General features: G+C 39.1%; 2 protein-coding genes across 5 annotated transcripts in view; one reads left to right on the top strand and one right to left on the bottom strand.

Moving 5' to 3' along the window:
- CMSS1 (cms1 ribosomal small subunit homolog) overlaps positions 1 to 24,331 on the bottom strand; it is a 239,890-nt gene that overhangs the window by 137,695 nt on the left and 77,864 nt on the right. The gene's annotated exons all lie outside the window — the stretch shown is intronic.
- The window catches only part of FILIP1L (filamin A interacting protein 1 like), an 83,403-nt gene continuing 75,617 nt past the window's right edge, over positions 16,546 to 24,331 (top strand). For both annotated transcript variants that reach the window (XM_054076085.1, XM_054076013.1), the window contains exons 1-2: positions 16,546 to 16,827; positions 19,375 to 19,548. In XM_054076085.1, coding sequence (XP_053932060.1) covers positions 16,561 to 16,827; positions 19,375 to 19,548 — 441 coding nt within the window. In that variant the 5' untranslated portion in view covers positions 16,546 to 16,560. The remainder of the gene's footprint in view (positions 16,828 to 19,374; positions 19,549 to 24,331) is intronic.

The raw sequence follows: 24,331 nt of genomic DNA, 5'->3' as shown, positions 1-24,331 counted from the left end.
AAAGCAACACTAAAACTAATACATATATTAGCAAAAGGCTGTTTTCAAAGATTTTACTTAACTTTACTATTCTTTCAGCTTATTGGTGGAAATAAATACTAAAATTATTCCAATTTGATTCAGTTCCCTGAAACAATTCCTGATGCTTAAGTACTATTTACTGTTGAAGCATTTGCTCGGAACCATATATATTCAAAATAAAACACTAACTAACCTTAAAGACATGGGCAAGTTTGAGCTCTGCAGCTTAACTTGCCTGAAGCTGAAACTACAACAAAACCAATTTCATTATGCAAATGGTCTGAGTATAAACCTACATAGTATGTCTCAGACCCATGCAACGTAAGGAAACAATGATGAACATGCATGATAAAATGGTATTGCTGTTGTCATTACCATTGTTATGAGCCACCATCTACTTCACTGTTACCAGGCACATGCATTTCTTCCTTATTTTCCCTTTAGTTCTAACTCTAAGAGCCAAACAGGAGAGTCAGTTTTACTTCTCAAGTATTACAAAAATAACTTCCCTTCTTCTATCCCAGTGAATTAATTTGTTTTGGCTTCCCATTCCCAAGAAGACCCAATTGTCTTCTTTTTTAAGGCTATATGGCAAGAAAATATCTAAATTTTAAAGTAAGGAGAAAACAACTTACTGTCTCTATATTGTTTCCTTAATTAATGAATATGCTTGTGTTAATAATAAATCTTTAAAAATGCTATAATTTGAGCCTGGCAAGACTATACTTAAAGGCAAATACCTGTACTCAAGAGTTTTACTAGCAGTGAGTCACAAAATACAGTCCCCAACCCCGTAATGTTACACATGCAGCCCCACAGAGTTTTGCAGACCTGCCTGCACCAGGAAAGCTTGAAGAGTCCCACCATATGCACTCTGATATTTACTATGTATTTGGTATTAAATGATGCAGGATAGATTCTCTAGTCTTTCACTTAAAAGCCTTTCCTTTATCTCAAAAACTTTATTTTAGCAGAAAATTTAACATTTTGGTGACAGAAAATTGTTGGGTTCTGTGATCATTCCTCAAATAGGATTGCTTGCACATAGAGGAACAACTAGCTATTCAGAGCTGTGTATCATACTAATCAAGGTAAACCCACTCCACTGTTAATGCTTCTTAAATATTTATTCAATCACTCAAAACAGAATTGATCGGAACAGAGAGATAAGAAAAATTATCCTCTTGGAAAAATAACGTATATATTATTAATGCATGTGAACATATGATCACTACACACACACCTGCTGATTGTTAAAATGACTCCTTTACAACCACAGAAATCAAATGGCTCTACTATGGAATTTTTTAATTTTTTTATTATTTTTTTTTTTAATGATAAGCAAATGTTCACAAGCCAACTTATCCATCAGAAGTTTCACCAGGCAGTGCCTTTTTCACTTATGACTAGGAGAGACGTCTGTACCCATATAACCCAGAATTAGGAGAATATGTTCAGGTGATGTGGTGCACAGGTATTTTCAGAAGCGGCATTTATCTGCTAACTTCATGTATAATAAATTATCATTATTTATGTTTAGAAAAGGTATGGGAACCTTCAGATAAAATAACTTCAGTGAATTCTTACTAAGCAGCAGCTCTAAGGAGGCCCTCTGTGCCTGCAGGCCACGACTCATTGCTTTGCTAGGAAAGACTTGCATATTATATGCAAACGTTCATAGTCACCTGTCCATGCTCTCCTTAATACACCTAAAACAACTGCAGATCTGTCCCGAGCTGGCAGGAAAACACCAGTAGAAACATACCGTAATTGCCACTGAGACCAAAAAAGCAACTCCAACCTGGCAGATCAACGCATTTATGATACCTGCTGCTCAGGGAGCAATTCTTTCCCAGATCTTCCCACAGCAACTGAAGGGTGAAACACAGGCAACAGAAGGGTCTCTATTGCATCCCTTGGGTCCCACCTTGCCTCTGCCTCGTTCCACACTGTTTGTCACTAGCCATCATAAAGACAGATGGACAAGCTCTCTCCAGCACCAACACACACATAATAGAGCTCCAGCAAAACACAGGACAATTGGCACCAAGCAACTAAACTAGGGAATACCAAGATTTTGCTTTGTTATTATTTACCATTCTTCCAAAGGAAGAACAGGAGTTTTAAAACTGGGCCTTTCAGAGAGGCCTTTAGAAAGGTACAGATAGGAAAGAAGGCATCCAGACTTCAGTGTTTCCTGACGACTTCTATGAATATCAGAACCTCAAAAAAATTTGTATAGATGTATCTGTTAATGTCTGCAAAATCCCTTTCCTCAACTCACACTAGCCATTGGGCTAACACCTGGGAAAACCCATATTTTATTTGAACAAGGAGAAAAACAAAGAGAGGAACAAACAACAGAATGTGCTCCCAGCCACCTCTTGAACATGCATTGCCCCCCGCCCTCTGCCGAAGGCTCAGCTACAGTATAATCAAAACCAGGGTGAAGTCACAGCTGCAACCACAACTCAACAACATTTGCCTTTATGTATGAACCTCACGTAGCAAAATTGTGGGGTCCTTATGTAGCAATGAAAGGAATAAACAAATTTCCCCAATTTGCCCGATGTCAAAGCACAGATGATGGCCTCGAGACCAAATTTCAAACACGAGGGAAAAAACAAAAAGCAGACTAAAGCATAGCCAGGGACTCAGAGGAGGTACACCTATCTGGCTCACTGATCTCCATTCTACTTCCTTTCTTTTGTGAGGAGGCAATTTAAATTTTAAGAAACTTCCTATTAGAAAATTGTGGTTTCCAGTCCATTTTTATTGCATTTTCCAAAGTTGCGTCATCAGAACAGGGCATATTCCTGTGGGATACGAAGGTTCGAAACTGTAAGCTGTTATAATAAATAATAACGAAAGTCATGACTAATAAAACCTATAATCTGAATGCACACAAAAATTAATTTCACTGTGTACAGTTACTTTTCAAACTCTGCTTGTCACATTTTCCTGGCAGACACAGTCACCAATTAAAATGAACAATATAAAAAACTATGAGCCACCACTCAAAGTCATAATTTTTCTTTGGCTTATTTAAGGCAAAAATCAATCTTAACAAAAAAAAAACCCAACTTCAAAATCTCAAAATTAACTACAAAGCTGACTTGGAAATTTACCTGGAAGCTCACGTTTCCTTTGTGTTCATTTGTGTGGAGGTGAACGTGCACCAGATAATTAAAAACATCCCACTGCCACAAAATCTTAACAGGTAGAATCAAGTTAAGTAGAAAAAAAAAAAATAATAAAAGCCAGAGTAAACTAAAGAAAATGTCTCCAAAACAACAAAAAGCAGAAATTCACATTCCCGTCGCAAAAAGAGATTTTGATTCAAAACCGCAATGCAACTCTGACTTCCACTTCCAACAAAGCCTAGAAATAAAAGTTTTCAAAAATTTTTAGGAGGACTTTGTGGCACTAGAGCAGTCTTCCCAAATCATGTTACTTGTCATCATGAATCATGGTGAGACTGCTCAAGCAGCATTTGTAGGGTTGGATGAGGGGGATACAGGGCACCGTCACTCAGTATTTCTGGCTCAGAGCTGAGGAGGGAATTCATGCCATTTGCCCCTTCCCTTCACTAAACCCCAAAACCTAAAATCTCTTTTCAATAGGAAATAAGGTCTGATCTGCTTAGAAAAGTTGCAGTGAGAGGACTGGAAACCCAAGACAGATTGTGTTCTCATTGAACTCCCTTGAAAACTGATTTTGGATATTTATCTAATTTATCCATTTTTTCCTTTTGGGTATTCAATATAGAAAACGTGGGCATGGGGTGTGGTGTGATGAATATTCCATGGCCATCCACAGGTCACACTTGGATAAGTAAAATGCCAGAACAGATTTCTTGCACAACTACAGATTATCACAATGAGAAAAAAAAATCTTAGCTTGCTGATACATACTTGGGTATCATCATTAACGAGAAAAGAAAGCAAAGACAAAATAACATTAAATCACACTGTTTCCTGTATTACAGAACACAAAGAAAAATTCAGTATTTCTCCAATTTAAGAACACAAAGTGCCAAATCACAGAAAGTAATAAAGATCCAACCTTCAGCATATATAAAGAAAATCTAGTCCACAGCTAGAAGAAACCCCTGAAATCTAGCAAACAAACCTGAGTGATTTCATTTCTCATCAGATAAACGCAAAAAAGTAACTGTCTGATTTCGAGATAGCACCACAAGTCATTGATGGAGATGTTATGAGATAGTTTGTTTTAAAACAACAACAAAAAAACCCAAACAAACAAAAAACAGCCACAAAACAAGAAACACCAAGAAAACAGAGCAGAAAGGAAAAAAAAACCAAATGATAAGCCTAAAGTCCTACCTAGCATTGTTCATAGATGATTCCTGCCAGCACTGCAAAAACAGTAAAATCCTCCTAAAGAGAAATGCTATTCTTAACAGCTTCTATAAGTTAAGTACTCTCCACTACCAGATAGGACACAAAGAGTTGGTCTGAAGTATAAAAGATGCAGTTCATGAAGGGAAACAGACATGAAGAAGAACATAAGAAAGAAAATCCAGGGCTTAGGAAGAACAAAAGCTAATCAGTTTTCCTGAAAGCTGTCTAAAACGTGGGGAATTCCAGATTAGGGAGAAGTTCACAAACTTCCAAAGCTTGGCCACTATGTTTTCCATGTTGCTTAGATGCAAAATCAGATGAAAAAAGATTTTTGGACAAATCTAAACAAAACCAATCTAGCAAATAAACAAACAAACAAAAAAAGCAGATCTACAGTTTCTGTGAAGCCCCAAAGCTGTATTTGGACATTTCACATAACTTCTATAGCCACAAAAGCAGATAAAATCGCATATTTAAAAATGTCAATCAAGTCACTCTTACACAGAACTCTTGAACTCGCTCTGCTAAAAACAACTGTTTGAAGTAGGGCATCCCACACAATTTAGTGGGAAAAATAATAAGAGTTCATTCTACAAAGTTTTTATTCACGTCTGTCTTGTTAAAAATTAGGGGACATCTCTATATTCCTCCACCTTCTTCTCCAAACAAGGCATCTCCAGAGTAGGCTGCAAATGATCAAATCAATGGAATAATGATCTTGATTGTCTTAGCCAGCTTTCCATAGACATGAGTTCACAAGACAGGCAGCTATACAGCTTCCTCAGACGTTAATAAAGACTTTTGATCTTTCTTTGAAGAAACTTTTCTCAGGATATTTAAAAGCCTGTGGTTTATTTTCATGTGTGGGGAAAAGCAACACTGAGGCGAACACTCCCACACAAAGAAATGTCTCAACAAAGCTATGCTTGTCAAAAATACCCTTGAAAAAAAATTAATATATGCTCACTTTGAAGGTACATTTTTATTCTGTAGTCCTCACTGTGGTGTCTGCTGCCTATTCCATGACTCATGTATGTATGGCACTCCATGCAAACATCAAGCAGACAAAGAAAGTGAGTAAAATAGAAATGAAGTTGGCTGAAAACATTAAGAAATTTGAGTCTTGCATATCCAGACCAAATACTGCAGGGTTAACAAATTAACTTATACTAGAGAACATATAGCACATAAACCTTGATTACTAACCACACATTTTTCAATGAAAACATAAGCAAGGTACTTCAACTCTGTGTACTACTGCTCTTTTGCTGAAAGCTTATAAAGGACCACTTATTTTGTATTTGCTATATGTGCCAAGCCCAAAATAATTACACAGACACATATTTAGTACACAAATACTTCCTTTAAAATGTGTTGTGAGCACACACACACACAGAGAAATACAAGAAACGTCATTGGTTTCTTCCTTTTCTTTCGCCCACAGCTATTACAGCAAATAATATCATAACATGGTATTTCTTCAATTAGATTCTCTTTAGAGACTTATGATTATAGGCTGCTTTTCAAAATGACCACATTACCAGGATGTTTACGGGCACACAAGACTGTTTGTCACAAGCACTTCTTTGCTGAAGTCAATCTACCCTCCATAAGAAAGCAAAGTCCATATTACAGCGGACACACTGGCCAGTGAAGCAGTGTTTGTATGTACATATACATATGTGCAGGGAAAATGTATCACCAAGTCAGAGATGTAAAAATTGCACCAGACTGTGTGAATTACTCCTATCTTTTATTCTCATAGACTTCTTAATTATACTTGTATTTTGCTACTTATCACTTCGAAAAATAGTTTTAAAATTAAGAGATCTGTCATGCCACTAAGAACACTGGAAGAAAAATATTGCAATGGCAGTATTTAGATCTGCTTAGATGAATAAAACAGAACAATTAAATGTTTTTGTTTTGGGGGTGACAGGGAATTATGGAAAGTGGGATGGAATGCTAGAAAAATGGGATTGTTTTAAAAATTTGATATCACAAAACTCATCTTGAAATATTTGTAAGACTACCGTACAATGATAGCATTTTGGCTACATCAGGTCTGCTGAGGACAGAAAAAGAAGTGTGACAATAACTTATACTGTCAGGAGAAATAACTCTTCTTGCAAGTAACCCATTTACCAAAAAGCACATTCCACTTGAGGAAGGAAGAGCACATATCTGCCAGCTGGGATACAAGCAAATGTACAGAGCATTTAGAGAGCCCTGTACACTGAGAAACTCCCTCTGGACTTCAAACTCTGCCTGAACTGTCATGTACTTCCACAAAATTAATTCCATTGCTGAGACAATATCATCAGGTATCTTTGCACTGTGATTGGTACAAGGAGACACTAAACTTGACCAGGGCCTCTATAAGACTTCATTTAGTCAGTCTTTAATAGGAAAGGGGAAAGCAAAAGCCAGAAACACAGGTATCGACCCAAGAAGTGCACAATCCTCATAAGAAAGAGTTAGAAATGAGATACGACTACATAGATCAGATCAATAACTTGCAAAACATAAAATAAAAGCCTGTAAAAACCTTCAATAAAGTTGCAAATAAATCCCAACCCACCCTTCAGTAAACAGCAGGTGTGCAATTTACCATACAGAAAAAATCTGGCCTAGCTTGACACCTAAAACCTAAAAACTGAAAGAAATTTGGTGTGTGGGTTTTTCTTTGTTTTCAGTCTTGCACCTGGTTGTATTACTAATAGCCAGCTAGCTCCTTCTCAAGTCCTCAAATACCCTACTTTAGCCACTACCTGCGAGCTTTACAGAAACATATTATACAATGTGTAGAAACTATTTGTTTCACAAAACGCCATCCTTCAGCTCTGTGAATAACCCATGGCAGATGATCCTGGGACAAGGCTAACCAAACCTCCCAGTGTATTCTTCCTAAAGACAGCTGAGGTTGTTCCTCTGCAGCAATGAAACTGCACACTTCGTCTATCCGGGGGTTCCTTCCTGAACCACCTCCAATTTCAAACAAGCCAGAGAGAGGCCAAGATAATGATATTTCCACACACTTCAGAGAAACTGCTGCCTGCAGAAAGCATTAAGAGATGGCCACAACGAGCAAAAACCCCAATGTGGGATTCAAACTCAGCCACAGTAGCTGCTGCCTTTGCCTTTCTATATGGATAGATCTACAGAAAATCAGGTGCCATAAGTACTTCTGTCTACGCAGTTTCTTTCTTCACCCCTCTCACGTCTTGTGAGAACAGGCAAACACATTCCACTGCCAACTCGGGAAACGAGACTGACGAAGGAACCCTCTTCGAATACTCTGGAGGGAACCACAAACCCTCTTCAACTACTCTGGAGGGAACATGCCACCCAGGGCAACCACACAGGAGCCCAGAGGACTCCAAACAACAGCAGCTTTATTAACACTTTACAAGGCACCACCAGCAACCAAATGCCCAACAAACCCTGATAACAATCATCCGCAAAGGACTCAAAGAGGCAACTTAATTGGTTTGAACCACAGGAAATGTGGTTTCACACGTTGGAGACCAGCAGAGAAAGGGGAGAGTAGGAAAAGGACAGGAAAAGTAAGATTTTTTTAATTTTTTTTTTTCCACCTCCCTTGGAGCCTGCAATGTCTTCATCTGTAGACACACACACCCAAGGTCAGTGGGTTGATGATGTGCTGTATGCCAGTCTGCCTTTTATAGCTTCCCAGGTCCCCACATCTGACGCACCCTGGGACAGTGATTGACACAGGACCCTGCGCATGAGCTGCGAGTTGCTCTGGAAAGTTCCTTTTGGCATATGCTCTCTTGTTGCTCTGGGCAGGGGCATCTGGAATGGGTCAGTGGCCCGGTGCATGTTCAGTCTCCACTTTGTGATGCCTGGTGCTTCAACCTTCCAGGGTTGCAGAAGCCCCTTTGGTCTCTCAGACCCACTGCTGCTCACTGGGTCACTGCAGAGGGACAGTACGTGCATTTTGGAGTTGCCACCCCAGGCACCTGGTGCCCTCAGGCACAGTTTCTCACCACTCCACTCAGCAACCAACAACTGTCATCATTGCAACTGTCTGAGTTAGAGTCCCAGCTAGAGCAGGCTCTGACACCTCACCATCCCCACTCCCCTTTTATTGTTGATTGCGAACTATATCCTTGGTTGTATATACTACAATAGTTAACCTAACTCGGAGCTGAATTACCCTGCTATGTAAATGTCTACAGTCTAGCTAATGTCAAGATACTCAAGAAAAACAATTAGTTTAGACACACAGCTTCGAAGACGAGAACATTTTACTTTCATGTAGTGCTATTTCCCATTTTGATTTCAATAATGCTGTAATTACAGAGTAATTATACGCAAGCAAAAATTACAGCAGCTGCATAGTAAGTATTAAACCACAAGTACCGTATTAAGTAACTTTAACTGTTTCTTATGCTCATAAAAAGAGAAAACTTTATACTTGGAAAGCAAATTCATATCCTTGAAATTGGAGCAGCTGAATTTTATTTCAATGTGCTTCAACAATAAAAATCTGCCATACAGACAATGCAAGATTCACAATCTTTTTTCTTGTGTTTGTAGAATCATGGTATTGTTTGGTTGGAAAAGACCTTTGATATGATCAAGTCCAATCATACCTGCCCACCACTAAACCATATCCCTGAATACCTCGTCCACTCTTCTTTTAAATACCTCCTGTAATGGTGACTCAACCACCCCCCTGGGCAGCCTCTACCAGTGCCTGATAACTCTTTCAAGTGAAGAAATTTTTCCTGATCTCTAATCCGAACCTGCCCTCGCACAAATTGAGGCCATTCATCAAGAGAAACAGATAATATGGCATTGCAAAGTTTACCTTTTCAAATACTTAGATGCACCTGATGTTGTAATAACATTTTTTTCACATGCACCAAAAATCCCTCTTGTTAACCCTTATAAGTAATTGACTCTTAGTGCTTAATTACAAAATGAGCGTGAAACATTTTACTTATGAAGGGAAAAAAAACCAAAAAAAAACCCAAAACTCTAAACCCAAGGAAAAAGACAAACTTCCCCATATTAGTCTCTCAGAAGCAATTCAGTGTAATTGCATAAAACTCCCCACAACCCTCAGTTCCCAGAAGTAGAAAGTTAAAGAAATTCTAGCTATTTTAATTTTGATTCCTTCTCAACCGTCTGAACCCACGAAAACATGGGATTACATTAGTGTTTTTGCCCTGCAGCAGCACATTGAAGCTGCAGTACACATACAACTTCAAGGTCATTCCTCCACTAAAACTAAAATCTCAGCTGCAGATTGTGGCCTTGCAGAATGTGTAGTACCTCACTGAAAACAAATCACTCCAAACAAATCTACTGTGTCTAACCTACTTGCTAAATGAACTCTATACATATCCTATAATAAATATACTGTAATTTTCTAAGACTACCATCAACTTAGCAAAATGCTACCACAAACTAGCAGAACTGAATTCCTTTGGAGGAGAGAGAAGAAGGGTTTAGCAGGAAGAAAATAAATGATGAGAGTGCCTTGGAGTGCTAGGTACAGTCAGAAATAGCTCCAAGGTATTACCAATGACATGGGAAAATCAGTCCATGTCAGAAATCTCCCAAAGTACTGATTTCTGAGGTGGAACCTCTGTGAAATCCAGGTATTCATTTCAGATTTCAGAATAGCTACTAAGTTTTGCCAAAGAAACGTTATAGATACAACAGGGAGCCAAACCCCTTGATTTTCTCATGGATCACCACAAAAAGGTCTATTACTCAGCCAACTTTATCTTACGGACCATCTCAAGACCCCCATATCAAACAAGGTTTGACATCTCTGAATAGGGGTATACATTCCTAACATTTTCCATATATGAAAATCTCAAGTACGTTCCAAGTTAACAGCTTCTGCTTTCACGCAGAGTTCTGTGAATAGGCGAGCTTTGAACTCAAACACCTTCTGAGCCTCAGTAGCTGGGCTGAGATCAGTTAATCTAACATAACTTCAGCTCAGAGCCACAAAACCAGCAACTGCCCACATGGTACAGGCTCTTTTCTCTATTTCCAGGCACAAGATCTAGTGCTATGTTTAGTTATATGTAGTTAGAGATATTACAAAAGTGAAGGACACACCAATACTGAAATGACAGACAACTGACAAAGAATTTTCAAAAGGACCTGGTGAAAACCTCCCACAGAAATGCAGTCTTCTAAAGACAACTGTGAGCCTGTACAGACTTATATGCAAAATGGACTGAGGAAGATCTTACCTAACCACAACCACTGCCTACGTGCAAAACTCATATGTAAAATGGACTTGGGAAGATCTTACCTAACAACAATCACTGTATATGCGCAAAACGCTACAGGATTGGAAGGGGGAGGAGGAAACAACAGATGGTGGAAATTTCACAGTACCTTTACTGTCAGCTGAGTAAAATGACAACTCTCAAACACAGTCCAAAAGGCATCTTACTGTCTCATAAGAGGCTCCCTGTCTCCAGGGGATGAGAAATCTGACTTGTGGTCAGATGAGCATAAACCACAACCAGCATAAAAATGACATCCAATTCTCAACCATGCACTTTTCCTGTCTGGAAGCATTTACATCCTATGTTGAATCCACATTTTCTTCCCAAGGGAGTAATTGCTCTTCTGAACAGCAACAGAGCTGCTCTTGCAGGATTCCCAAAGGCTTTTAAGATCAAAATTTGACAAGATCTTGCAAGAAAGGAAATAAACTGCCAATTTATTTCTTTGTCCTGCTTGACTCCCTGCAACTCCGCAAGCCAACAGACACATCAGACTACACAGGTAAGCACTCCTGCATCAGTTTTCCCAGACAGCATAATCTTGCAGTTTCTATGCCAGGATGATAACACTTACCCCAGAGTCCCTTGGTGAAGTACTCATTAAAGGGAACAAGTCTCTTCTCACTTACTGCCCAGCCTACACACCAAAACAACACAAGAATCTACTGTGAATAAAAGCACACACTGAAAGAGATAATCAACTATGGCACAACAGAACATCCCGCTGAAGAGAAGCCCCTGCAAACAGTTTTAAGGAAAATGCTAAAGGAGTCTACTCAAAGGACTGTATCTTTGGCAGCGCTGCAAATGTACCACAAAGCAATGTATTCCCACTCAAGGGAAGGATGAAAGTCCTAAACATGTTCTATCAGAAGGTATCAGTTCTGGAAAAGGCTCAGTGATGCTGTGAAATGGTGAGATCCTGGGATTCCGATTAATAAGACTTTTTCATCTTCTCCCATGGTTCACCATGGCTCGGTTGCTGGCCTGTAGGCCAAATCAGGACTACAGAAGGAGAACAAGACAAATCCGTTGCTTTCTCTGGTGGAGAACATGATATGACCTAGACAAAAGCCTCTTCCGATACCTGGTCACTACCTTGCATACAGTCATATAAAGCTGAAGAACAGGGACAGGAGATTAATTTCTCCTGCAAAATGGAAGCTAAATGTGATACTTGAAGTAGCTTTTGCTACACAGGAAAGGAAGAAATGCCCTGTAACAACAAAGGTGAGATCACCTTTTTATTTTTTTTTTGTCCCAAATCACAATCATAGACGGGCAAAGGGTTGCAGACCTCTTTAAAAGACATCATGTGCTTCTCACTCTCCCATTACATTAGCACACTAAGCAATGGTATCTCAACTCCTCTTTAAAGTCAGGGTGCTGGCAGGAGTCCTATCAATTTCAGCAAATCCAAAGTACTACCATATCCCTTTAAGGGATGTTAAAAACCAGAAAGACATAATTCCTTGCTTAGTCATGGATTTTTGGAAGAAACAGCAAGTTCTCAACTATTCAGGATGCTTACCCTGGGATTAAGGGAAGATTTGGTCCTGTGAGGGATTTTGTTAGCTCATAAGTCAATAACTGAATAAAGAGAAAACACTAAAGGGAAATATAGACAAGGAAAAAGAAAAAAGGAAGATGTCTCTTAAATCTCTACAGCGTTTGTGGTGAAGTCATCTCTGAAAGATACTTTAGTCTTTCCCACAAAAGCGTGGAGATTTCTGAACCACCTGCTTGTTATCTGCTGCCAAAGAGACAAATGCAGTTTCTTCTCCTTCAGAATAAGATTGAGAGGGTGGAGACCAAGTTAATATCATAGAAACGTTTAGTCATTTATTCAACTGAGTCTTCAGGAAAGTATATTTTGATCCCCCAGATTACTTGCTTATCACCAAGGATGGGAAAATTACCCGTTCATATGCAGAAGGACCGCATACGTGTTCAGATGAGCAAGCTTATGAAAAAAAAAGAACAGAATACAAACTATTAAAAGAACACAAACTCTGAGAATAGATTCCGTCTTGGCTAAGTATGTTACTTACAGTAAGTCACTTTACCAGAATGTTTCAGTACTCATACTCCATTTTGAATGTGGAACCAGTCTACCAAGCTGAACCAAATCCGATGAGCATGGGAACCATCACTTTGTGACTTCAACCAAGACACCACTGCAAAGTCTTCAGTAGAACAGACACCTCATAACATATGGGAGAGCACAACAGTGCAGAACACACAGGCCTTGTGCTCTTCAATTAGAGCACTTACAGTAAACAAATCTCTATTAAGTCTCCACTGTATGGTGATCTGTGATTTCAGGAGATAAGACTTCATGGTTTGGATGGTCCCTTTCAATCTTTATTTTTGATGCAAGTAGATATTGCATCGTATGAGACTGCTGACAAGTACCTTTGTTTCTTCTGTTCATGTAGCTACAGTAATTGATCCAAAATAGACAAAAGATCACAAGTGCAAGGCACACAGGCTTCTCACCTGCTTCCTTCTTTCTTAGCAGTTGTTGTTTACTGTTTTCTAAGTTATTTTATATTGTTATCCTTCTGGGTGGTACAGAGGAATAGGTCTTAAACTGCCTCCTATACAGAAGTTTGCAACAAGATGCAAGAGTCAGTCCTCCAGAAGAAACTGTCACAGAGACACTGTGAACAACAATCCCTGCTACAATAAGAAATACTTCTTTCTTAACTCTTTTTTGCATGCAGACTGCTTTCTTGTATGCAGACTGCCTCAATATCTAACTTAAAGTGAAAACTAGCCGAGAGCTATATGTGCACTAGTCTAATATTAACCTTCAAGAACATGGAAAGAGTTGTTCAAAGAAGAAAATAAAATAACCCAAAATACCAGAGCAGACAGCTGGGAAACTTCAAAATGACACTGCTTCTGTCTTGAATGTTACACTAGAACCATTCAAGGGCTTAATGACATCGCAGAAAACCTGCACCCTCTGGTCTAGAACAGATCATCTTTCTGCATGGTGCAAGGATATGACATAGCAGTTGATATCCTGTCCAAAGTGTCAGGTGCACTTCCAAGGTTAGTCATTTAGACAGTGCCACATCGGTGGGGTCTGACAACTTAAAAGTGGTGAGGAGTTTCAAGGTAGGTGGATGGGATGTCTATTTTTTTTGTCCATTTCTGAGGTCCCGCTTTGCTTGCTGCACCAGCAGCTACACTGTCTGCAGTAATTTGAAGGTTTGAAAGGCCCTTCTGTTACTCATACCTACATCCTTTAACAACTACATTACCACTTACATCTGTGGGTAAACACACAACATTACAAATAATGTCTGTCAATGTATAGGCAATAAGGTGGCTTAAATAAATCAACAGAGAAAAAATGTTAACAAGGTAGCATACTAATAACAGAGTGATTGTGCCTCTCATCAAGTACATTCAACTACCTATAAAAAAACACTCAAAACATATATTTTGTAAGCCATCTCAATCTCAAATGTTAATTGCTAAATCTGATAAATATTTGCATGAGCAGATTCAATAGACGGCACTAGCATTTAGGAATGCTAGGAAAGAATGCAAGTAAAGCGTACATAACTGTGCTCAGCAAGGAAAGTAGAAAAATCCACTCTGAGACACTGGAAAGGCACCATCTCCATTGGAGGATAACCTACCTACTTGACAGGTCAGCTGGCTTTCTCAGGGACCGAGTGCCTTTTGCTAGGACAATAAGGACTGATCTACCTCCTTCTGTCCTTTCAAGGTCAGGGTCCTACTTCCAGGTGCAAACAACTCAAAAAACTTGAAAAGCTACAAACCTCTTCCTTCTGCACTGGTTCCTCTTCCCTCCTGCAAGGATAGCCATATTGACACTTTTTGCCAACAAGTTTGGCATAGCTTGATGAGAGTGCTGCTGCAGCAGCATGTGTGAGAGTAAACATGCAAAGACTTATTGTACTATTACACATTTCATAGCGTCCTGTGTTCAGATCAGCACAAGCTCAGAGTGTGTTCAGATTACCCTTATTTACCTTAACTTTTGCCTTTAATGTTACAAGCACCAGCCATTAACCATATGCAAACGCCAAGCAGGCATTCAGCGCTTTATGCTCAAAGGAAACCAAGTTTTCTTCCAAAGTAATGCTCTGTAAGCAAGATACCAAAGGTGACTAAACCGAATAAGCAGACCAGAGTGAACAAAGAGAGACTACACTGAACTGTAAGGACAGTATAAGCACCAGTTTAAACTAATCATCATCAGGAAACATCACCATCGGCCCGCTATAAACAACTATCTGTTTCCTACCTTTGCTGTAGCAAACTCACACCTAACCTGGCACTGCTAATGCACAGCTTCACAAAACAGGTTTCAGTGCACAATGCCACACAAATCTGACACACCTTGTTTTTTGGACACCCCGAGAAACAAGTTTTTCTTATGAAACACAAGCAATTATGAGAGCTTTAAATTAGACTAGAAGAGACTTGAGCATTACAGAAAGTGTCATTTCCTTTTGTGATGTTTTTTGGGAAGAAATATATCTTCCCAATCTCAGCCATCATCCATTACAAACCAACAGACCATTCCACCTCCTCTGTCCTTGCAGAAAAACAATAAAAGGAAGTATTTGTAGCATTCAGTGGAAAATTACCACAGTTAAGGCATGCGCTCACAGAGTTTAAGATTTAGAGTCAGAACCTTGTGGAAGTGGGAGCTCTGAAAAAACTCAGTCAGCTACAATTTGTGAGGCCAAAAAGCAGCAATGCAATCATGTCCTGCCTACCACAGGCCACACTTTTCTGGATAAAATCACTGCTTCAAGTCAAGCAGCTGCCATTGAGCTAGAGCCTCTCTTTTTTTCCAAAGCAATGCCCAGTACACTTACTTTGGGCCTTTCAGCAACTAGTTTTAAGGTTTCTTGTTATAAAAAAACCTGTCCTTATTTTTATTTGGAATAGGGTTAATTTCACCTTAGAATCATGATCAGGCTTTTGTCTGCTAGACAGTATCCACGACCACAATTTTCCTGCAGAGACGGACTATAACCTGTTCATACCTTAACCTTCTGGTGACAAGCAAAACAGAGTTCCTAAGGTTAATCAATATTTATACAGTGCTAGCGACTTATCTGCAAAGGCATTAGAGCATATTTACTTAACAGTGGCACCAAAAGGGCCTCATTAGGACAGATCGCTCTTTGGCCAGGTATTAACACCTCTCCAATGACAGAGTCTAGCACTGAAGTATTCAAGTTTCATACTACATAGATATCAGGGGGCATCATGATTAGTGTGATGAGGGTGGGCGTGTTTATGACAACGCTCACCCCTTGCAGTCTGGATGCGTTAAACCCTACATTTTGCCAAACACAGGAAATGCAACTGCACAACTTGCAGCAGTGGAGGACTGCTCTTGTATTCTCCCTTGTAAAGATAAAGAAAAACAAAACACAGCTATACAGTAAGGGCTGGGGCATTATCACAGAGAAACAGGAAGAACTTCCCAGTGAAAAACTTCTAAACCTAAATTTTCTTCATCACATAAGTACCTACCTGAGAGGTGAGGTAGGCACCGTCTCTCAAATAGGAAACGTGGTCTGTGGTGACGTGCACAGCACTGCTACTAAAGCTGCTGCCTTTGCAAATATTGAAGAAGGAATTGGTCCAACTACCTAAGATCTGTTGAGACTCACTTCACTACAGACATACAGCAAGGACCACCACCCAGTCCTGCTGGCTAACCAGAGGTTGTCAGCTTTTGTCAAATGACAAACAGACTTGTGTGGGAGGGAAACTACCAGTTTGGAGGGAATAATACCCACCATAAATTATGGTAATAGTTTTACAATCTCTGTTTGTTAAACAATTAGCTTTTTCCCCATCTTCCTTCAGCTTCAGAGATATAAACCATGCGTTCCAGAAGCAACAGTACAGAAAGCCCAACGAGACCAAAGCTGAACCAGCAAAGGCCAAAAGACCACGGTAAGGAAGAGGCTGGTTACAGTGGGAGCGGAAATGTGCAAAGAAGGCAGAAGAAGGATGATGCAGCCCGAGCCAGCACCATCCTAAGAAGCCCTAAGGCAGAGAAAAAACAAAGAAGTTATTTCAAGAAAAGAGAGGATCTCTCTCGGGATGATTTGCTATTTCTTCTCAGTGTCCTCGAAGGTGAACTACAGGTGATTTACCATCTTATTTTATATTACAGATCAAACCACATCTTTCCCTATCCCCTCCACACCTGCCACTTTACTACAAACACACGCTTCTTTCATGTTGAGAAACACTACTTATTTGTTACAGGAGGACAAATATAAGCTTCAAAGTACATAAAGACACAAAAGTATAGCTATTCTAATAGCTACGAGCCAAAAAATCAATGGTTGGACTCGATATAAGAAGTCTTTTCCAACCTAGTGATTTTATGAAAAGATTACTTTTACATTGCCCCTAAATAAAACTTATTTACAATGTACCTGTCTGACACTAAAACCACTCATGGTCCACTGTGAATGATGACAAAACCCTCAAAGCAAAGAGTGCACAAAAAACTCTCCTGTTTTGCTGCCCAGCTCTCTGTACTTTGAATAGAAAGCATTTGTCACTGTAAACCTATATGGAGAACCTTAGAGAACTTTAAGATCTGTTACTTAATTTCTTACATCCCCTCTTCTACGAGGTTATGAGCATTATTCCCTATGAAGCAGTATGTGCCACATCACCAGAATTAATTCACTCAATAGTATTCCAACATATTTTGGTAGGAAAAAAAAAATAATGAATTTTATTTCCCATTATGTGAAGCATACGTAGCCCACAGGATACTGGATTTTGAAGAACAAGAACTTTTCTGCCTGGAAAAGGAGCCAGCTGCCAAGTGGTAGATCACGTCTAACTTGGTCAAACAATTTCAGGAAGTGGGACATGGATTTCCAGTGAAAAGGAATAATATTTCTGTGGCAGGCTAATTGCACAGAAATAGTGACAGCCACTTAAAACTGCTTACAGGCAAAGGGAGGAACAAACTGGTCAAAGTGGCATAAACAGATGTATTACATGGTTTCAGAGTTACTGCCCATACAGCACCTGTGTAATTCCTTTCTTAACACGTTTATGTATTTACAAAATAATACAGTCATGCTTAACAGAACACACATGCAATATGAACATTGGACAGATGTATCAATCTCTGAGGATAGATTCAAGGTAAGCTTCTACAGAGCATTTTATTATGCAATCAGAACAATTTCCAGTTTTTGCAAAACATTTCTCTCCTGCTGACTTACCCCCTCTTGATTTAGATTAAAATTGTGTCATATACTCCTCCAAAACAGCTTTGTTCCTCTCAAGAGAGATGTGTGCATATATATTTATATATATTTATATTACATACACTTCATTACACTTCCATAATATAAATAAAAATATATAAACACAGACGTCAAGTCTTAAGATTTAAAACTTGGCAAAATGAGAAAACGGAAAACAATGAGTCTTCGTGTCAGAAGACATGAAGATTTTAAATAGTCTTACATTCCAAAGGAAGCCTTATAAACGAAAGATGTAAGAAGTCATTTTTTTATTCCTAATTTTACACCTCCTGCAATGCCAAGTTAAATCTCTGAAGACTGGCTGTCAATTCTACCATTATTAACTTTCAGAGTTAGATTCCATTACTCTCAGATTCCAGAACATTTAAGATGCACAAAGATTATTATTCTACAATTTTTCCATAATCATAAGGATTAGTTCTATTGTCGTATCTATTGTCAGGTAACAGGATGTCATCAGATACTTTATAAGATTATGAAAACAAATGCAGTGACATTAAAAAAGGAGGAGTATGATAGGCAGTTTTAGACTATAATTTTTGAAACTACATGATTTTTGGAAACCAGGTAACACCACCTTCTCTTAATCATTATCCTTTAAAATGTTTTTTTCTTAGCATGCACTCACCAACTGAGAATAGCCTTACATCAGTTACTTCCAAAAAGTCTTGATGCTGCAAAGTAGGTTATTACCTGAGAGCATGTACACAAACATGTGTGCATCAACATGTCTATAAATACAAAAGGCATTGTCTCAGAAATGCATGCAAACACACATATATACACACACAGGTCCTCACTGCCAGCTTTGAAGGCAATTAATCTTGTTTTAAACAATTGCCATTACTGCATGGCTCTGGAATTTTGAAAGGTCACATCCCCTGCACTGCACACCTCACTACATTCACTGCTCAACCGTGCTCAGTGGTAAACGACAGCAGCAGATGACCCTAAACAGGTTTAAACTACAGAAGCCACCTTTGCACCAACAAAATATAGAGTGTGCTACACTTCTATAAATACCCTAAAATCTTGCACCAGCAATTTCAAAACAGGTTCCAACACCACAAGTAACACTTAGACCTGAAATTTTGTATTATGAATGCTATAAGCTGGTCCAGAAACAGCAATATGATCTCATCACTAAGAAAGTACTCAAGCATTGATGAGGGTTCTGAAAATGTTTGAGTTTATGCAGAAACAACAAAATACAAAGAACAGTACTTGCCTCAAGCTTTTTAACTCTCTTCACCTTACTGTCTATTTTGGAACACTTTACATGCACAGCATTCTTCAGGAAGTTTTTTAGTTTTCTTAAAATCAGAAGTAGACAGCTAACCTGTAAATATACGTACACAATTTAACAAAATAAAACCTTACTCTGTGCTTCCGCAGGCTCAAGACGAAGTTATAAACGTACTTAAGGCTGAAAAAATTGACTTGGCTTTGCTTGAAGCACAATACGGCTTTGTAACTCCCAAGAAGGTGTTAGAGGCTCTCCAGCGCGATGCTATTCAAACAAAGGCTGAGCAATGGCAAGAAGATATCTACGAAAAGCCTATGGGAGAGGTATGAATGAACAATTGATATTTAACCATAGCTCCCCACCAAATTCAACAGAAATATCTCACTGACTTCAGGGGAAGAAAGTAAATAAGCTCCAGATCTAGAATCTAAAATGAGTGTAAGAGATGGCAGAACAAAGTCCAACATCTCCTGAGGTCCGGTCCCTATAAAAAGAGGTACCTAATGATCTTCATTTATACAGTGTACTGGGGGCTTTAAACTTCGAGAGACACGTTTGAATGTCTAACACAAACTTTGACAATCAGCCTTCTATTTTTAATATCATCATTTTTTTCTTCCCTTCTGATATCAAATTCAGAACCCATACAAACAGATGCCTCCCCATTCATCTCACTGAGGATATTTTAGCAATGGCTGGTAAGGGCCCGTTCAGCAGTAACAGCAAAGCTGTCTACCTTCACACATCCCAGCTCCCACTAACTCTGGGGGAGTCACCGGTATGCCTGCTTGGCCCAAGCACTAACTGTAATAGGCTGTCATTAGAAACTTCATCCATGCAGAAATCTAATAATTTCACATTATACCCAAGTAATCTCTACTTTAATTACACTGCAGCAGCATCCATGGTACCTGAACAATGTTATAGGAATTTCATTTCTGCCCTGCAATGCAAATATTAAAATCTCTTCATATCAAAATATGTTTCATTCCCAAATGAGAATTCCCACAGTGTCTCCTCTTGAATTTACATAGATTTTTTTTTATATTGTATTCAGTATAGATAAATATTATAAATATAAACTCAGAAGTTATGAATAAAATTCTCCCACCGAGTGTTTCCAAGCTTTCTGAACGGAAATATACCTATGGATACAGAGCTCATTTTAGAGAAAATTATGTCAGGCAAAAGATCAACACTCATTTCAGCGGCTCAAAGGTTAAAATCTCTGGCTATAATCTCAAAAAGACTAAGTTCAACTGCAGAGGTTAATTTATTTTAGAACATTGTGGCACTATGTCACAGAAACTTTGAGCACAAAAGAAATTACTTGAAGAGAAGTCAAAAAAACTTTGGAAACATACGTTCAGTCTGTTCCTCTACATAAGTTCATACAGGCTTTCTAACACACTAGATATGGCAATTCCAAAAGGCAAAAGCAAACATCCTGAGAGCAACTGAAAGGCTAGAAGGGCCACTAGCCCTTTGTACATCTTGGTAACCCAAAGGATGCTATAATTGGCAGGCATTTCACATTTTCAGTTTCAAAATCCCCCGCTTAAGAATGTAGTGGGAAAATCTGATGACTAGACAGTTTAACTCACTAGGAACAGGACTCACAGGTAGTAATATACCTTCCTTTGCAAAAGCTACGAGGAGTGTGACAGGCCAAGCTCATGTCTTCCTTAAGTATGAAATTCTTTTTTTAAAAAAAAAAAAACAACAGTTTTTTTCAGCCAAATTTGCTCTACAGCTATTTCTTCATGCAACCTAATGAATCACAGATAAGCTTACTCTTATTCCTCACACTTGAGGATACATTTTTTTTGAATTGAAAGAGGCATAAAAGAAAGGAAAATAGACCTTTACTTTAATTTTGCTTCTGTCTGAACAAAGGCCTGAAAAAAATTTCCATCCTTCCATGGTTTATAAATTTTGATCATCAATTCAGTTATTCATTAAAAACTCTGGCTTCAGAACAATTGCACTTCTCTTGAATAGAAAAGAGTGGTGTTCAAATTTCTAGTAAATGCAGTATAACAGCATTAAAAAAAAAAATTCCCCAGATGTAAAAATATATAAAATTTATTATTATTTTTAAAATAATCAAAAAACTATCAGAGAAGGTGATGTAGGAAAACAAAGGAAGAAGTTAAAGAGAATGATACTGCAGAATTTATGGTGTCTTTTCCTCATGTTTCAAATCATCATGGAATTGCAAAGCCAATTCTGGCTTCTAACTCCCCAGCTTTCAACAACACAGTCAACGATAAACAAAATCTGGTGCCTCACTGTTTGAAATGTGATGAACAATACCTCTTACTACTTTGAGAACTCCTCTAAAACCAGGGAAACTACAGGAAAGCCTACGTATCTCTACATCCAAAGATGTAGATTTTTTTATTAAGATTTACTTTTTAAAATCTCAGTGCAAGTCAGCTTGGGGAAAGATGCATCCTCATCAACCTTTTAACTAAGCATATCTCATTGTATCCTCATAACACCTTAAAAGTGTTGGTCACAACTTTCCAGTGACGACAGTTGTAAGGCACCAATAAATTACAATCACGGGAAGAGACTATAAGAATAAATGTTGACAAAACAGCATTCCAGTAAAGCAGTTCAACATATATGCATGGAAATTTGGCTTAGCTAGTGTTAAAAAAGACAAGGGATGAACTGCTCCCACAATCTCCTGTAATCCTACACTCAGGATTATACATTTATTAACTATGAGCATAAGAATATTATTAATGGGAATAATATTTCACTCAGTGTTGGATAGAAAATCATAACTAGCTTGGATTTTATTCTGGCAGAGCACCAAACACAAAACAGTCTAAAAAAAGTAAGACAAAAAGTTCAGTTCCAATGTAATGGATACAAGACACACCATCCTATTTTGACTTCACACACGAGCTCGTAGCAAGATGATGTTGAACTATTAAATTCCTGTGAATTTTCAGCTTCTTGAACTACTCACATTTATGTAAGACCATGCCTCTTATTTTTCATTGTATTTTTCATTGTATTGTACATTGTATTGTACATTATGTTCAAGTATTAATTCTAGCGAACAGCCCATATGGTTAGCAAGAACAAAACAACAAATCACTTAATTAAGATTTTATCACTTTAATTTTCAACAGAAGACATTTATATGGCTGCTTATTAGTCCTCTCCAGTTGTTAGCCAAGAACTGTATAAGCTGAATAAAAGTGTGTGCGCACATATAAATGGTTATTTCTGCTTGGGCAGATTTAGCATTTGGACAGAGTAATTTGAGGAACCAGAGGCTGCTGGAGACTGCTCCTGTGAGAGGATCTCACACTAGCAGGGGTTCACATGACTTCTCTGTCTCTTCTCTGCTGGATACGTGGGAGTCAGCCACAAGATCTCACTGCAAAAATGCAAGAATCAAATTTACTCCCCAGTGAAATGTCTTTATCTCATGGAGGGACACAAAAGAGCTCCCAGACAAACCACAAAGAAATGCAGCAACCCAGTACCAGACTCGGCTCTGCTTGATCCCGCAGTGAGGGACAGGCACACTGCACAATAACGCACACAAGCCAAGTGCCAATACCCATTATAGATGTGGATCCCAAGGGTCTGCAATAATTGTGCTGCCTTTCCAATTCTCTTCTATCACCCACCTGTACCACGAGACAGGTGCAGCACCTATTCTCTCCCAAATGGAATTCCAAGCTCTCAGTTTTCACCTCCTCCCCAGAAACGACAGCCACACACCTGCTGTGACTGCTCATAGCAGAACTGATTTGACAGCATTCTCAAAAAGAAAACCTAAAGGCATCTTCTAACAGGAGAACACTGCAACATGAAAATAGTTTTGATGCAGCAGCTAATTTATTTGTTTCTCTCACTCTTTCATGTAAGCAGTTCTCCCCAAGACACTACTGTTTTTACCCACTGCCAAATTCTTTGTTGCACAGCCCTCCCTTGAATATACAGCTCATCCATCTCAAGTATCAGTTAGTAATCCAAACTGCTAATCTCAACACTGACAAAAGCATAATGGCAAAGTGAAAGGCACTGGCATTGCTCACCGAGAATCACAGAACCATAGAATCACCAGGTTGGAAAGGACCCACTGGGTCATCGAGTCCAACCATTCCTATCAATCCCTAAACCATGCCCCTCAGCACCTCATCCACCCATCCCTTAGACACCTCCAGGGAAGGTGACTCAACCCCCTCCCTGGGCAGCCTGTTCCAGTGCCCAATGACCCTTTCTGTGAAAAATTTTTTTCTGATGCCCAGCCTGAACCTCCCCTGGCACAGCTTGAGACCATTCTCCCTTGTCCTGTCCCCTGTCACTTGGGAAAAAAGGCCAGCACCCTCCTCTCTACAACCTCCTTTCAGGGAGTTGTAGAGAGCAATGAGGTCTCTTCTCCACTCTAAACAACCCCAGTTCCCTCAGCTGCTCCTCATAAGACTTGTTCTCCAGCCCCTTCACCAGCTTCGTTGCTCTTCTCTGGACACGCTCCAGAGCCTCAACGTCCTTCTTGTGGTGAGGGGCCCAGAACTGAACACAGGATTCAAGGTGCGGTCTCACCAGTGCCGAGTACAGAGGGAGAATAACCTCCCTTTAAATTGGTGAGGATCAGAAATTCAGGTGGTGGTGCTTCATGTATCTGTGCAATAGCTGTTCCAAAGAAACCCACTAAAATCTTGGAGGAGAAGGAAGGTTGATAAAACACACTAAAAAGTCTCCCATTCCAGAGACTAAAAGAACCAAAAGATTTCAGATTTTGAAATTTCCACTCCTGGTAGAAGAAGGGAGAGTGTGGAGAAATTAAAACTGGCCAGGTTTTTGCAATCTGACCTTTTAAGGCAATTTGGTTTTCAACCTCTGTAAAAGACACAGAAACACAGCCAAGAGATTACTGCATAAGGCGGCAATTGCTTACTGAGAAAGCTTACATATGCAAGGATTTAAGTAAGAAATGTTTTCTGAAAAGAGATCCTGCTTCAGGATCATGATTCCATAAAACATTGACCTCACTGGTGTAGAAGTGTGCAAATTATGAGTGAAAAAAGATTAAAAAAATCCTTAACAAGGTGCTGTAAGAGCACCACAAAACTG

This window comes from Cuculus canorus, chromosome 1 (genome assembly GCF_017976375.1).
Source record: "Cuculus canorus isolate bCucCan1 chromosome 1, bCucCan1.pri, whole genome shotgun sequence".
In the NCBI taxonomy this organism is placed as follows: domain Eukaryota; kingdom Metazoa; phylum Chordata; class Aves; order Cuculiformes; family Cuculidae; genus Cuculus; species Cuculus canorus.
Note: the sequence above shows the minus strand (reverse complement) of the source record. Positions and strands in the feature narration are given on the sequence as shown.